General features: G+C 36.7%; 1 protein-coding gene across 9 annotated transcripts in view; it reads right to left on the minus strand.

Annotated features, from left to right (window-relative positions):
- Positions 1 to 3,449: 3,449 nt before the first annotated feature.
- The window catches only part of LOC576151 (protein transport protein Sec31A), a 31,090-nt gene continuing 19,229 nt past the window's right edge, over positions 3,450 to 15,310 (minus strand). Inside the window, exons 17-23 of one of the 9 annotated variants that reach the window (XM_030979539.1) lie at positions 14,224 to 14,346; positions 11,538 to 12,158; positions 9,864 to 10,016; positions 6,938 to 6,973; positions 5,621 to 5,752; positions 4,628 to 4,699; positions 3,450 to 3,705 (exon numbers count right to left, since the gene is read on the minus strand). In XM_030979539.1, coding sequence (XP_030835399.1) covers positions 3,526 to 3,705; positions 4,628 to 4,699; positions 5,621 to 5,752; positions 6,938 to 6,973; positions 9,864 to 10,016; positions 11,538 to 12,158; positions 14,224 to 14,346 — 1,317 coding nt within the window. In that variant the 3' untranslated portion in view covers positions 3,450 to 3,525. The remainder of the gene's footprint in view (positions 3,706 to 4,627; positions 4,700 to 5,620; positions 5,753 to 6,937; positions 6,974 to 9,863; positions 10,017 to 11,537; positions 12,159 to 14,223; positions 14,347 to 15,310) is intronic. The other 8 variants (XM_030979547.1, XM_030979541.1, XM_030979546.1 and 5 more) reach the window with 8 other exon arrangements.

Genomic DNA, 15,310 nt, shown 5'->3' on the forward strand with positions numbered 1-15,310 from the left:
AAGCGAGCTGTGTACAGACAGCACTCTACTAATTCTACAAGCGGTGACACGAATGAGAGTTCATGTTTAGTATTCACAGGTTGCAAACATTTAGAACTATCTCATCTCAGCCAATTTCAAGATAAATTGATTTGCCCAAAGAAACATTCATTACATCATGTAGGATGATCTTGCAACAATATTCGGGCACAATGGTCATGTTTCTTGAGAAGTTTGGACCACGTGCAACGTCGTTAGATCCTCATTCACCTCGCATCTTGAATCCTCCATTGCCTTTACAACACGAATAACGATACACCATTCTTTATTCATACTCCTACTCTTACAGATACAATATTTAAGAACAAATAGCTAGAATTATCTTATTATACACAGTATATACAAAATGCAGTTCTCTCTTTCAAAGATTGATTATTTCACAGTCATGACTCCTTTGCAGTTAGAGGGTCATATTACCCATAGCAATGGTTGAGAAATATAGCATTGTATATGTTACATGTCAAAACCTCCTTACAAGAAATGAAATAGAATTGTAGATTTAAAAACAAATCGGCTCCAACTTTCAAAATACGACTCCCATTGATTCTCACGGAGTTGAATGAAATGCAAATGGAATGCACAAAGGTAGGAGATCAGACTTCAATACACCAATAAATTATTATTTTCATATTACTCTTATTATCACTATTGGAGAAGGTATGTCTTTATTGTCTATTTGTGTAAATACCATGCCTTTCAAGGTCAACTACACAGGAAAATAAGAATCCTGTATCAAATTCAAAACATTGCAATTTCATAGACAAAATAATTTTACAATAAGCCTCAACTTTCTTGGTCAGCACTACAATATTGGTGATGCATTGTCAAGGAAATGCTTTTGCTTGAAACCTTGAAGAAAATTCCAGTGTTTTCTTCCCAAATTTGCAAACACAAGATCATAGCTACGAGAGGTGAGAAGAGCAATTATTAAATTATGATGCTAAAGCTTAAAATCATTTAAAATCATTATAAAATAAACAAAAGAACTCAACGTATTTCCCTTTTAAATTTAACTTGAAATTCTTCGCAATTTAAAATTGCATGCAAAAAAAAAAAATCATAATTTAGATAGCTCTTTAAAAAGAAAGCAAGAAATACCATCAATAGTTACTTTTTCTTTGATTTTTACTTGATATGGCATTTATACAGAAACACAATCCATACTTTAAAATATAATGGCAAGTAGAGAGTTCTATATAATGACATCATATTTCTTATTTTATAATTACACATACAACAAAAACAAAATATGAATAAGTGTAAAATGTGTAAGATATTTAACAGAATGAATTTGCCTAAACAATAATTCATCCTATTAAAATTGTGGTTCAAAATATTAGATAAATTTAGAAAATTAAATAAAAACTATTCGATAAGAAGTTTTGCAACAAAATAAATATATTACATTGAATCCTCTGTAACTCCCTATTTTCCTCAGCAGTATTTAAAAACTGATGTATCATTGCCTAGAAGATACATACATCAGTTTAACAAACTTTATTACGAGGTAAAATCCTCTTCAGGGAAATAATTGTGGTTAAATTTCAGCACCAAGCTTTCTTCAATGAATAATATGGTGTTAGAGGCAAGCAAGTTATTCTACCCAAACCACATTTGTTATTTTATTTGGCCTGTACAAGCACAATTTCGATCAAAGAGAACAAATAGCTTTGTTTGAGATAATAATCTCAAGAAATGGGGACAAGTTTAAAATGCACTCACAAAATAAAACACATAAAGCAATATATTCTACTGTTTCTACTGTAAAAGAATAAAATGATATGGTTAAAACATCTAAGAGATAAGATGCAAAACAATTTAAACTTTGGGGAGGAATAAATAAAAAGCATACATAAACTAGACAGACATAAAACAATGGTAGACTCAATATCAGTTTCTTCATTCATATTTTAAAGCCCGTCTGCAATAGTTTGGCCAGGAGGGATTAGACCTCCCTGCATGGTCACTGGCAGGTGGTTATCTAGTAGTGCAGTGGGGCTTTAATGTTTGTCCTGAACAGCTTAGATGTGAAATGAATATCTACCAGGGTACCAGGAGAAAAGATTCACGAAAATTGACGCCATTTACAAGAATACTCTGAAGCCGTGACATAATAAAAATATTTTAAACCTCAATACCATACTCCAGACGGTTTTACAGCACCTTCGGGTTGAAGTGAAAGGGTAGATGTCAGTCAAGGTCATAAGCATATGATCTCAATCTGACAAAGATTGGTCGATAAGAAAATGCCCCATTAGTACAGTCATTATTAATTGAGATTTCCATGCACCAGGGTGGGAATTTGATTATACATTCTTAAATCATCGAGAAAATGATGAGAACAGTCATCAATTCCAGTAGTTTTCCTTTGGACAAGTAATTCAATAACAAGGGTATTTTGAAACACTAAATTGAAATTCTAGCATCAAATCGTGATCAGAATTATGAAATATTGACGCTACAATAGCAGATTTGCTGTTGACTTTCACACTACAGGTTACAAAACACCTTAACCTTTGAACTTTCATACTTGTCAAAACCAGAGGCAAAACAAACCATATATAATGGCAGTTGCATTTTTAATTCCTGGTGGTGGTTATTTTACCCGACTGCTAAGAAAGGATAAATGCTTGTAAGTAAGCAACCAGACGGCCGACGGCTTTAGGTCCTCTCCGAGGGGACCTGGTGGTGAGGATTAATGCCTTACCAAAGGGCACTAGCGCATCGCCTTGGTTTTGAACCCAGGTCACCGGATTACGAGACCACTGCTCTACCGACTGAGTTATTATTACTATAATGGTAAAGCCAAAGTATGTATATTTAGAAGGTCAGAAATACATCTTGTCTATATATCACTATATTTCTCCATGATTAAAACCTGTAGGTCCTAACCTAGACACTGAGTCCCCAATCCATAAGTTCATTTCACTGAGTACGGTTAGCTCTCTAAAGGCTCGTTCATTAGGACGCAGTAAAAGGACCCCAAAATGCAGCCACGTTTTTTTCTAAAAGTGTCGATGAACATCAACTGTGCTCAAAAGAAAGTCCAGGGGGGTGTTGCACAAAGACTCTAAGTCAAACTTAACTCTAAGTCGGACTTAAATATTATGGAGAGCCATTTGTAGCCTAATAATGAAATACATTCAAAAGCAAAATTCAAGTATTTTAGACTTTTCATGAATTCCACATCAAGAACATGAAATCTCCCAAGATAATAGAAAATATGAATGATTTGAATCAACATTTCATGCCTTTTAAAATAATTTTTACAATTTTTTGTTCAATGATGCTAACAGCTTTCCATAAGTTTTAAGTCCAACTTAGAGATAAGTTCAACTTAGGATCTTTGTGAAACACCCCCCTGCACGTATTGACTGAGCTCTGTGTTGTAAGGATACAGAAATGAGAAGTGTACTACAATACAATTTACGTCATAAAAAATCTGCTGTGGTTTTGCCAAGTCATATCTGATCGAGGCTTAATTGTTCATACTCTGAGCTGCGTGGCCAGCTGCATGAGGACCTTGAGGCCCGGCATGAAGGCACTGATTTCAGAGAAGTTGCCACTGCTGACCAGACGCGTGTGGACTCCTAGACCGTGCTGGTAGTTGAAGGTCCCTATGGCCTGAGCGATCTCGTGGAGACCTTGAAGAATCATGTTTGAGAGCTGTAGAAGAACAGGACATAACATACAAACATAATTGGGAGGGTCGTGGTCGGGTGGTTTAAGGCGCTTGACTGGAGATGCGAAGGTCGAGGGTTCGAATCCCGACATGGCACTAATATTCTTTGGCAAGATATTAACCTGCACTTGCTACTATCCACCCAGGTGTTAAATGGTACCCGGTAGGATGAACCGTCATTGTTGGTCAAACAGTTTTTGAGCGTCAAGTAACGCCTGGCTGGAATGCTCCCCAGGGAGTGGAGATTGTGCACACAGTGTGTGCTGGCAAGCACTGAATCCAATGACCGGGGTACTGGTATATTTGTAAAGCGCTTAGAGACATTGTATTAAGCGCTATATAAAAACTAAATATTATTATTATTATTATTATTATTAGTCCAATGTCAGCAGGTTAAGTACTGAAAGTGGAAGTCATTTACAAATGTACAATAATACTACCGTACTTCATATTGATCGAGAAGTGCTCGCAAAATAATGTAATTTGTCCTTTGAGAGTCGGAACTTGCCTCCTTTATCTATATTAATATCCATATCTATAGTTTCTAATGTTTTGCTTTTAATTACTGAAGATTTTACTTATGGGGTAGTAGAAAAAACGGGACCAGCCTAGATAGGCCATTGGCTTTTTCTGGTCCCCTCACATCCCTACTCCACCCATTAATTATTTTTAGTGTTACTGTTGTTGTTGTACTTGTTCATATCATATTTTATATATATTGCATTTTATATTATTGTATTTGAATGTTATATTGCTGTAAGTTTTTTTTATTGGATGTGAAATAAACTGAACTTGAAATTTAAAAATTATAAACATTCAGCTACAGTAATTAATCTGATATTCCAATTTTTTCTGTAATTGCACATTATCTTTATAAAGTACATGACGAAAGCGATGCAAACTCACCATTCCTTCCCTCAGCTTGTCGTATAAAACTTCCAACTTTCTGTGAACATCCTCTAGTTTCCTCTTCATTTGCTGTGAAAATTTAAAAAAAAATATCAGAATAGTTATAATTATTATTGTTGATTCATTATCAGAGGTTTGTGCAGCCTTGAACTAATCTATCCAATTCTAAACAGGGCCACTGTTTCATATCACTTGTTATCAATATCCACTGCCACAGATCCATGACAAATTTGCTCACAGCCAATCATATGCTAGGTTTTCAGTAGCTTATAACACTTATGGTAACTTCTTACCGATAACAAGTTTCATAAAAAAGGGCCCAAATCTCGATTTTTTAAAACAAATGTGTAATGGTGTAATACAAGGCAAATTTCAAACACTGTAAAGACACACATTTAATGCTTGGTAGGGGACACATTACAATTGCATACCTGCCAACATTTTACAGCAAAAAATAGGAATCTCTCAAGGCAAAATTAGGAATACAGTCTATTTGTATACTTTTCACAAAAAATATTTTAGAGAAAGAGTGGAATCTAGGGGTTAAAACAGTATTACTTGAAGACCCAAAATAGGAAGGGTTGGTAATAATATTTGTGACATTAAATAACTTAAAATTACTCAATGTTCATTCATGTTTTACGAACTACATTTCAATTTAAAAGCAGTGTCTCTTAACTGAGACTACAATTAAACAGATCATATAAAACTGCATTATATGCTTCCTTTTCATCTTTCTGTGACTCTGAAATAGCCCTCCCCCTCCTCCACAATAAAAAAAATACTCTGAATTCAACTCTGTTTAATTCAACTCAGTTACTAGAGCAGAAGTTATCTTCAATTGTAATAACAATAATAATTAAACGTTTTTGTATAGCGCAAAACACATAGGCATACTTGCATGTCTCTACGCGCTTTACGAAATAGAAAACAGGAGGAGTGGAAATGGTACTCATGATTTATACTGCCCCTAGGGGTATTAGAACTTACAGCATTGACTGAAGGGGAAGCCCCACATCTTTGTGCTAGAGCATTGAATGTATCACAGAGAACTTGATGCTCAGCTGGCAGAGGTGCTTTAGGTTTCTCTGGGGCCTGCTGTGGAGCTTTGGCAGGTGCAGTCTGGAATAAAAAGAAGGTTTTACGAGTTATATCATTCATCTTAATATTTTCATTGCTGACAAAAAAAATTGAACTGTATACATACAAAAACACATTAATAAAGTCATTATGAGTATAATAATTTCTCATACATTCATATACTTTCATTGCTGACAAAAGTTTTGTTATGTAGATGTACAAAAAATAAATAATAAAGTTATTATGAGTTATATAATTTCTTGTATATTTTCATTGTTGACAAAAAAGTTTAGAACTGTACACCTACAAAAAAAAGTAAATAAACTCAATACTTTAAATAATAACTCACATATTCATAGATTTTCATGGCTGATAAAAGTTTTGTTATGTATATGTACAAACAAAAAAAAGTTTTAATGAGTTATATAATTTCTCGTATATTTTCATTGCTGACAAAAAGTTTTGAACTGGAGACCTACAAAAGAGTAAATACAATCAATAAAAGTTATATAGTTTGAAGCCCTGCTTCAGAATCATGGAAACAAAAACAAGACAATGAACAATAACAAAACAAAACCCTTTTAGGACAATCCTTCCACATTTGGTGATTTTGCTCAATAAAATATGATTCTGAGCCCTGGCAAATATACCAGATGCAGGTGTAGAAAGGGCCAAAAAAATCTGCACACACTGCTTCCATTTTTCTTTCATGACCAGGACCATACCGTGTGAGTCAAAAAGAGCTGCCAACCTTGTGCGACCAAAAAAAGGAATCATGATGGCAAAAAAAGGGAATTCATAAAAACGAAACTTACAACCACGCACGGCACATTTCTAATGCAGAAATGTTCATTCCTCATGCTGTTTTTTCCAGACAAGCAGGTATTTTTTGGGGTGGTTATTTTGGTGTTATCAACATTTCATTCTTTTTGAGAATATTTTTCTCTTCAAGTATGTTTTAAAATTAGTTTCTATTGAATTTGTGATCAAATCACCATTTTAGTGCAGTTGTTTGACGTACGGTATGTAAAAAAAAGGAAAAAAAAGAAGAAGTATTTTATGAAGAAAAAACGTATCGTAATACCGTAATTTGGAGGAAAAAACGGGAGTAATTCTGGCAAAAACGAAATGGTTGGCAGCTCTGAATAGGGTTAGGATGGTAAGGCATATATATACATTTAAAAAATATTAAGCTGCATGAAGTGTTAGCAGGCATTATAAACTCACATCTTGAGGGGCATGAAGTTGCTGTTGTACATACTGCTGTTATTGGTGAGAGAAAATGATGAGAAGAAAAAAATGAAGCATGTACTTTGTGTTAAAACGCAGTAGTTTCCTCAGTAGAGGCTATCACTATGAATGTGATGGACAAAGAAAGAGGACAAAATATACAGTTCCTCATTCTACCCTCAACAGTTGCTGCGGTAGACAAGAAAGGAATATCCCTTAACTGCTATTATGTAAAAATAAGTAGAACAGGTGAATGTGCATGTGACACCTGTTCTACACATTTTTACATAATAGCAGTGAAGAGATGTTCCTTTGTCTACCACAGCAATTGTTGAGGGTAGAATGAGGAACTGTATATTTTGTCCTCTTTCTTTGTCCATCATGTTCATAGTGTATTTAGCATGTGAAAGCATTATAATGCTGTGAATTAGTAACAGATTTACACCACAAATTTCTTTTTTTATCTGCATTTCCCCCTTCAAATAAGCTGCAATTAAATCACACAATTTGATGGATAATGATAAATTGGGTAGCAAATTAGTGGATAATGCAACATTAGTTAATGCAAGAATGATAGAAGACCATATTATGCTGTGTATCATTCATGTATTTCTGAAAAGGCTTCTTTTAATCATAAGTATATAAAAGTGCAATCTGTTTGCATGAATGTTTCGGCAAGTTAAAATACTGGGTTTATCTTTCTGTTTGAGAACAATGGTAACAGCTTTCATAAAAACTGGTCTCTGCATCAGATCTCTATGTTCGTTTCTTCTATCTTGGTCCATGACACACTTAAGAATCCCTTTTAGAATGAGAATAAAGTGGCTGTTATTGTTAAATTGATGTTTTTCAGATTTCAACTCATGGGCAGACTTTTGATACATATGAGCAAGTGAAGTCTTTAGCACGATTTTTGAACTGTCATTACCTTTGTATATAAGACAGACCCTCTACAAAAATATCTGATTTTGCAATTCCTTTCTTTCTCTAGGCATAGTTCAATATTTGAGTAAATACAGCAAAGTGATGTGCAGTTTATTTTCCTTGAAAAAATCAATGGATTGAAGTGCAAAAGTAACCAAAATAGCATTCCAAAAGATGAGAGTAGATATTAGTGAAAATAACATTGTTAAAGATTAGGTTTTTTGAAAGAATACATTGTTAAAGCAATTCCATAAAAAGATACACTTGAAATTAAGTAAAGAATTATGAGAGTTAGCTAAACATCCAGTGAGCAAGGCAGAATTTTTTTTTTTAAAGAAATCAAACTTGAATTAAAAGTTGCCATGTTATAAAAGTCATCAAGGATGAGATTATGACAAGGTAAATACGATGGCAAGCAAGTATCAATTCAATACCAATTTCTAGGATATCAATGGGACAAGGAAAATGCAAAAAAACAAAAGGGTCTATTAACTGTAGAAAGGAAGTTAGTAAAAAGTATCAAGATTGAATGCAAGTTATACCTGAATGCAACCGTGCCAACATCAAATTATCAGCAGCACCGTTTTACCCTAACTTTGTTGATCTCTTATGTACTATGGATCTAACCCCAAAACAACCCCTTTTTCTTGAACTGCTATCTTTCACGTCAAAAATTCAGAACTGCGGGTAAAGTGAATGAGTGGGCAGACATGGGAACCTTCGTTTTTATAATGTCAAAATGACACCGCCGCCTCTCCTTGTGAAAATGACAGTTTTTTTCGAATTGTGACAAAATCTTTGGCACACTTACTTTCTAGAATATCAAGAATAAGATCAGATCAGATCAAGTGCAGGGGAAATACAATTGAAAATCCTTGTTAATTTCAAGTGCAATGTGAGGTGCGCAGACATAGGGCTCCCCTTCGTTCACATTAGGGACTTTTAGATTTGCGTGGACTGACACGTGACGTCCATTCAAGGCAGTGCATTAAAAGGACGTCGATCGTAGCAATCCACGTTTTCGTTGTGCTGATCTAAAAGTCCCTAATACTGCAAGTGTGACAAAAGTCAACTGTGGCAATGCAGTGTTTGTTCCATTGATCGACCAAAGCAGGCAATGAGTTTTTTTTTTAACGGCAGCTGATAAACTGATGTTAGGAAGTCACATTGAGGCTTATTCAGACATGGCGCAGTGAACTGCCGCAAAAAAAGCCACCACATTTTTTAAACGTGTTAATGAATTGCAACTGCATGAAACTAAGGACTTGGGCGTGTTCACTGAGCTCTGTGTTATAAGGTACAGAAATGTGAAGTGTGTGACACTTTATGTCATCATGAAATAAAACACAGCGGGTGGTATTCTTGAAAGTGGACTAACTTTAGTCCACAGTTTAATCCTCTGACTAAGTAGGGAATGCCAAGTGTCCATATAAATATATTTTTGAATAATTTGATATGTCCCTAAATTACCATGATAACATAATTATTTCATAGTTGTATTGTTATACTTAACTATATTATCACAAAATATTTCAATTTTATTTCAATTTAGTGACAGATTAAATTATTCAAAAAACATATTCATATGGACTCTTGGCATTCCATACTTAGTCGGTGCATTAAACCATGGACTAAAGTTAGTCCGCTTTGGAGAATACCACCCAGCGGGTTTCCTACATCATGTCTGAACAAGCCTTTACATTCACTATGAACATAACAGACAAAGAAAGCGGACAAAATATACAGTTCCTCAGGTAGACAAAGGAACAACCCTTCACTGCTATTATGTAAAAATGTGTAAAACAGGTGAATATGCATGTGACACCTGTTCTACACATTTTTACATAATAGCAGTGAAGGGATGTTACTTTGTCTACCTGAAGGGACGTTCCTTTGTCTACCTGAGGAACTGTATATTCTGTCCGCTTTCTTTGTCCGTCAAGTTCATAGTGATTACAGTTTTGTTTGCATTGGTTAGTATACCACAATGACCACTCACTTCTTGCTGTACCTGCTTTTGTTGTTGGTTGTATTGTTGAGATTGCTGTTGCTGATAGCCAGTAGGCTGTTGGTAGGCTTGCTGTGCCTCCTCCACTGGAGCACCCATGATAGGGGCAGTGATAGGCTGTGGTGGTACGTACGCACTGGGTTGCTGGTAGGGGAGAAAAAGAGAAATGGGGTTATAAAAAAATATCAAGCGTACCAGGCTCCTACCCTAATATCGTTCAGTAGGACCTAAGGAAGCCCTGTACCAAAAATGGCGCTTGTATCCGGCCGGTAACGATAATTTCAAACATTAGGAAGCGTTAGCAAATGTAAGGAAGCCTTCAAGCCAAAATTAGGAATACAGTCATTTTGCATACTTTTTACACAGAAATTTTGACAAAAGAAAAAACTCTGGGATCCATCACATTAGTTCAAGGGCCAAAAAGTAAGAATAATTGCTCCAAAATAAGAGTAGCACTAACCCGCTTGCATCAAAAATGCTAATACGGCAGGGGTCCACAAATTACTTTTTTGGAAGCAGGTCTAGATTTCTAGATTCTGAATACATGAGCCCTATGCACTAATTGTACAATTTAGTGAGTACGGGCGTAGAATGTGGGCGCCCGTGTTCCCAGGGCACCTGTTAAGTGTCCAGCCCTGTAGTTAAGCTATGTACCACTTTAAAATTTATGCCAGTTCTAAATACATCATTCAGATTCAGAGTTAAGAGCATTCAATCTCCAATTATGATGCACAAGGCATCTGTTCATTTATGAGATAACGACCAAAGGCTATGACAAATGAAATACATACAAACGAATATTCTCTTTCAACATGTCCATGGTGTATGGAGAAAGATAGTTGTGGCACTTGCACCAACGCATACGCAAGATGGGTCAAAGGTTAAGTCATGTTGCTCCAAATAGTAAACTCCCATGTACAATCTCTATGAGAGGGAGCCATTTAAGATGAAATGCTTCAATCGGGACAACTTCCGGTGATGTAAGTATCGCTTTCAAGCAGCTGTGAAACTGTATGTTGCTAATCATACAACTGGGGAGTGTTTCACAAAGGTTAAGATCGACCTTAAGTTGGACTTAACTATGGCAGGCTGTTCATGCCACTGTTTGCTCTCACCATTTACTAGCATTAGTCTCTCAAGGGACATAAAGATAATGGTCACAAATCTACAGAATTTACCTTTTTTGATAGTTCATTATTGAAGGAAAAAATATTATCTACTGATGATAATAGACCAATTCGTAGTTAGCACGTTGGTCATATGACCCCAAATATCCACATATCTTTTAAACATAGATAAATCCAACTTTGTGTCTTTTGGAACAATCACATCTAAAGTCATGAAGGTGATTCTTTGTTTGCCCTCTTGAAAGGATTACTTCCACCTGTGTTCAATAGAATGCATCCCAGGTGCATGCATGAATAATGATTACATAACTTTCATGAGCATGTCCGGAGCATATATCCAGTATTAGTCTCAGTGGGTTTTACAATTTTGTTCAAGTGACCTTTATCTGCGCGTGCTCAGATTGTATCTACGAACTGGTATATTGAGACCAATGGTAAGAGCAACTAGTGGCATAAACAGCCTGCCATAGTTAAGTCCAACTTAAAGTCTATCTTAGTCTCTGTGAAACACCCCCCCCCCCCTGATAAAACGACTTACTGCTTTAGGTTTGAGAAGCGGAGGATCGTTCCATGCCTTGGTGGCGTTGATGGTTTCCATGGATTGATTTGATGGTGGAGCAGGTGGTGCATACTGGCTAGGAGCAGAGGACACTGCTGGTTGAGGCTGTTGGGGGTACCCACCACGACCGGGCGTGGCTGTGGGCTGAGAGACTGCTGGATTCTGTGCCCCGTAGTCCATGGGATTGTAGAAGCCACCAGGTTGGGATGTAGGCGCGGTGCTGGTTGGCGCTTGGACGTACCCCGGTGTCGGGAACTGTGATGGCTGCTGACCAACCTGTCCTGGGTTGGTCCCTCCAGGTACCTCCCGCGAGTAATACTGCTGCATACCGGTCTGAGGATACGAGGGATACTTCCTGGCACCACCCGCCTTCATTCTCATATTGGATTGTGTTGTGGTGGTGGCTGATGTTGCTGCTGTTGCCTGAGTGGGAGCATACGTTGCCTGGTTGACATTCTGCTGTGGCTGTTGTGGCTGCTGTGGCTGTTGGGGTTGTTGTTGTCCTTGGGCAGGGTAGGTGTTTCTCTGAAGCCTGGATGTGACCTGTGAATTGTAGAAGGAACTGCTCGACACTGTTGTTGTTTGGAAGGAATTTACTCCCTAGAGAAAGTTGGATGAGACAGCGAGCCCGCCGAGGCAACTCATTTATACCAAGCGCATGTGTCACAGATTTTTGTTTTTTAGGCCAAGACCACCACACAACTTAAAACCAGGCTATGACCAGATTATGGAATTTAAAGGCTTACATGCAAATATGATAAAAACAGATAATCCTTTGGGGCTTTTCAGAAGTCATATGAAATCAAGATCATGGCACATCTTCATGATCAATTAATCCATTAACCCTTACTGTACTGGGCTATTTTGAGCACCCTCTGACTGGGGGGGGGGGGGGGCCTGGGAGGCCCCCCCCCCCTATGATCTCGGCCGTCGAATGTCCGATGAACACGGAAATTTGCATATTTGTAGATATTTACGTAAGGAACAAGATGGGATAATTAGTTTTTTCCTAATATGCAAATTTTTGTCGTTATAGCCTAATTAATATGCATTTTACAGAAAATGCTACATATTTGTACATAGACATGTGAAGAATCTTGAAAATGTATTGAATTAATGTTTCCTTCATCTCAAATTCATGAGGTTTCATTATTTTTATGATATTTGAAAATGCATAGGTTAATTTGCATAAATTATGAATATGCACATTATGCATTCATATATATCAAATCAGGAACTATATTTAGGGAACTAGAATCATTACAAAAATTGTCAGACTCCACTTTTTGAATGTTGAAACTCATTATTCATATGAAACTTCTTTTCTAACACAAAATAGTTATTTGATGTAATTAATAATGATAATTTATGCAAATTTGATGCGATTTTCTACTATTTATTTTCTTATGTATTTTATTGTTTTTTATTTCTTATTATATCTATTGTTTTATTTCTAATGTATTCTTTTGTTCTGGAATACATCAAGTTACTCTGAGAAACATATAAAAGCAATTTTATATCAATTCATATCTTCACATTTCTGCTTGTACATGAATATATGCAATTATAGCACTTTTTTGATTGACATGCGCATACTAATTGTTATGTAACACCTTACAGGTATATCCGATTTTGACGAAAATGGTATCAAAATGTGCGCAAGACTTGAGGGAAAAAAGTCATGAAACGACAATTCAAAATTCCAAGCGGTTGCGGCGCGATCTCCGAAAATGTCGAGGGGGGGGCCTCCCAGGCCCCCCCCCCCCAGTACAGTAAGGGTTAAGTCTATACAAAAGACACATGCAAGTCTCACTGTCTTTCCAACTACCCCCGAAACATCCACTAGAATCATCCATTTTAGAAGATTACTAGTTGTCTTTTAATTTATTTCACATCTAACTTTCCTGTACAGGGAAATTAGAATTTAAAACTTTATTTGAATATGTCATATAATACTTTCAGGCAACCTTTTGTAGGTTTGTAGGTCCGCCGAGGCAACTCATTTATACCAAGCGCCTGTGTCACAGATTTTTGTACCTAGAATTCTACAGTCTATTTAAATACGTCATAGACCACTTTTAGACAACCTTTTGTAGGTTGAACATCTAAATGTACTTGCTATCCACCTCCTCTCTCCTCAGTAATTGTATAGTAAGCAAATATTAATCGACTATGAGGGTAATGGTACAAACTATCATCGCCTCGGTGATCTCGGGGCTACCATCATCTCTCGGTTCGGCTCAGGATGATAGTAGCCCCGAGATCACCTTGGCGATGATAGTGTGTATCCATTGCCCGAGTAAATGAGGTTAATATTTTTTTTATATCCCACATCGGCAATAAGGTCTATTTAAAGTGAATTTTACATAATTAAAAGAACTGATTCAGCAGACAGTTTAGCTTCAGCTAGATTTTACAAAGCACAACATGCATATCATGTTATATAGTTGATGCACGCTCATTTGACATTGACATTTCGCATAGCCTACTTTGCTATGCTTATTCAATGGGCACGTGGGGCAGCAGCAAAAAATTACTGTACAAAATTCCTATCGCAGGGAGATAGTACCATCTATCATTGGTCATGTGACCTTGTTTAGACCAATCAGATTGCAAGATTCTTAGTATGCGGGATATAATATGTAGTACTGGTGGAAGAACTTACAGCATTTGATGGTTGTTGAGCAGCTGGTTGGGATTGAACGCTGACTTGCTTCCATGGCGACTGGGTTCCACTGTCTCCACTCTGTGCTTTGTGTAGCCTGTCCTTTAATTCTACAATCTTGGCCTGGAGAGAGAGAGGGAGAGAGAGAGAGAGAGAGAGAGAGAAAGAGAGAGAGGGAGAGAGAGAGGGAGAGGGAGAGAGAGAGAGAGAGAGGGGGGGGGGGGGGGAGGGAGAAAGGGGGGGGGGGGGGGGGGAGAGAGAGAGAGAGAGCGAAAGTGTAAAAAAATATATATGAGTCTCATCTTTAAAATAGCATGGTAACATGTATAAAAGAATGTAAAAGAATAAATGAATGAATTAATGTTTCTACCAACAGATTGATCTTCTTCTAATTTCAGATGGTTTTTTTCCCCTGGGTAATTAAGAGCAGTATTGAGGTATCGACTGACTATATGGATGGATGAATAAATGAATGAATGAACCAGGGAAATTTTTATACATGAAAGCGGTGAGCGATTGAGCTACGGAAAGCTCCAAAATAGCTCTGATAAACTAAAAAAATACTTAAATATCACTGAGAAAATCACACTTGTACCCCACTAAATCCTACAAGAGCTGACGCGAACAAAAAAGAGTATATTTGACAATGTGTGTGTGTGTAATCGAGTTTTTACGGGCGTGTATCAATCAGATACGAGTATTTACGTCTGGGGATCGACCTTTAAAGAGAAAGTTGAGTTCTGGGAAGAGGTGAAAAATAATTTGTGAGCATTAACATTCTTATTATGCAAGTGTGGAAGAACATCAGATAAGACATGTTCCCTGAAAAGCATGGCTCTTCAAATGCCTTTATATTTTAAATATGTCACGTTACATCGTAAAACTCGGGGGTAGGATTTTTACGCCACGTGTTCGTGTAGTCCCATATACATCTTTCTGTGTACAGTGTTTGTAACTTTACCAAGACTTGACCAAATTTCTTATCATTTTGATGTTTCCAGAACCTTGCAATACACACAAATTCTTATTTGCTAGATGATCCACCTTTTCTAGTCGATTCCACACCGTTTCTTTCACAATGCAATCG

This window comes from Strongylocentrotus purpuratus, unplaced genomic scaffold, assembly GCF_000002235.5.
Source record: "Strongylocentrotus purpuratus isolate Spur 01 unplaced genomic scaffold, Spur_5.0 spur5_scaffold_10, whole genome shotgun sequence".
NCBI classification, from domain to species: domain Eukaryota; kingdom Metazoa; phylum Echinodermata; class Echinoidea; order Camarodonta; family Strongylocentrotidae; genus Strongylocentrotus; species Strongylocentrotus purpuratus.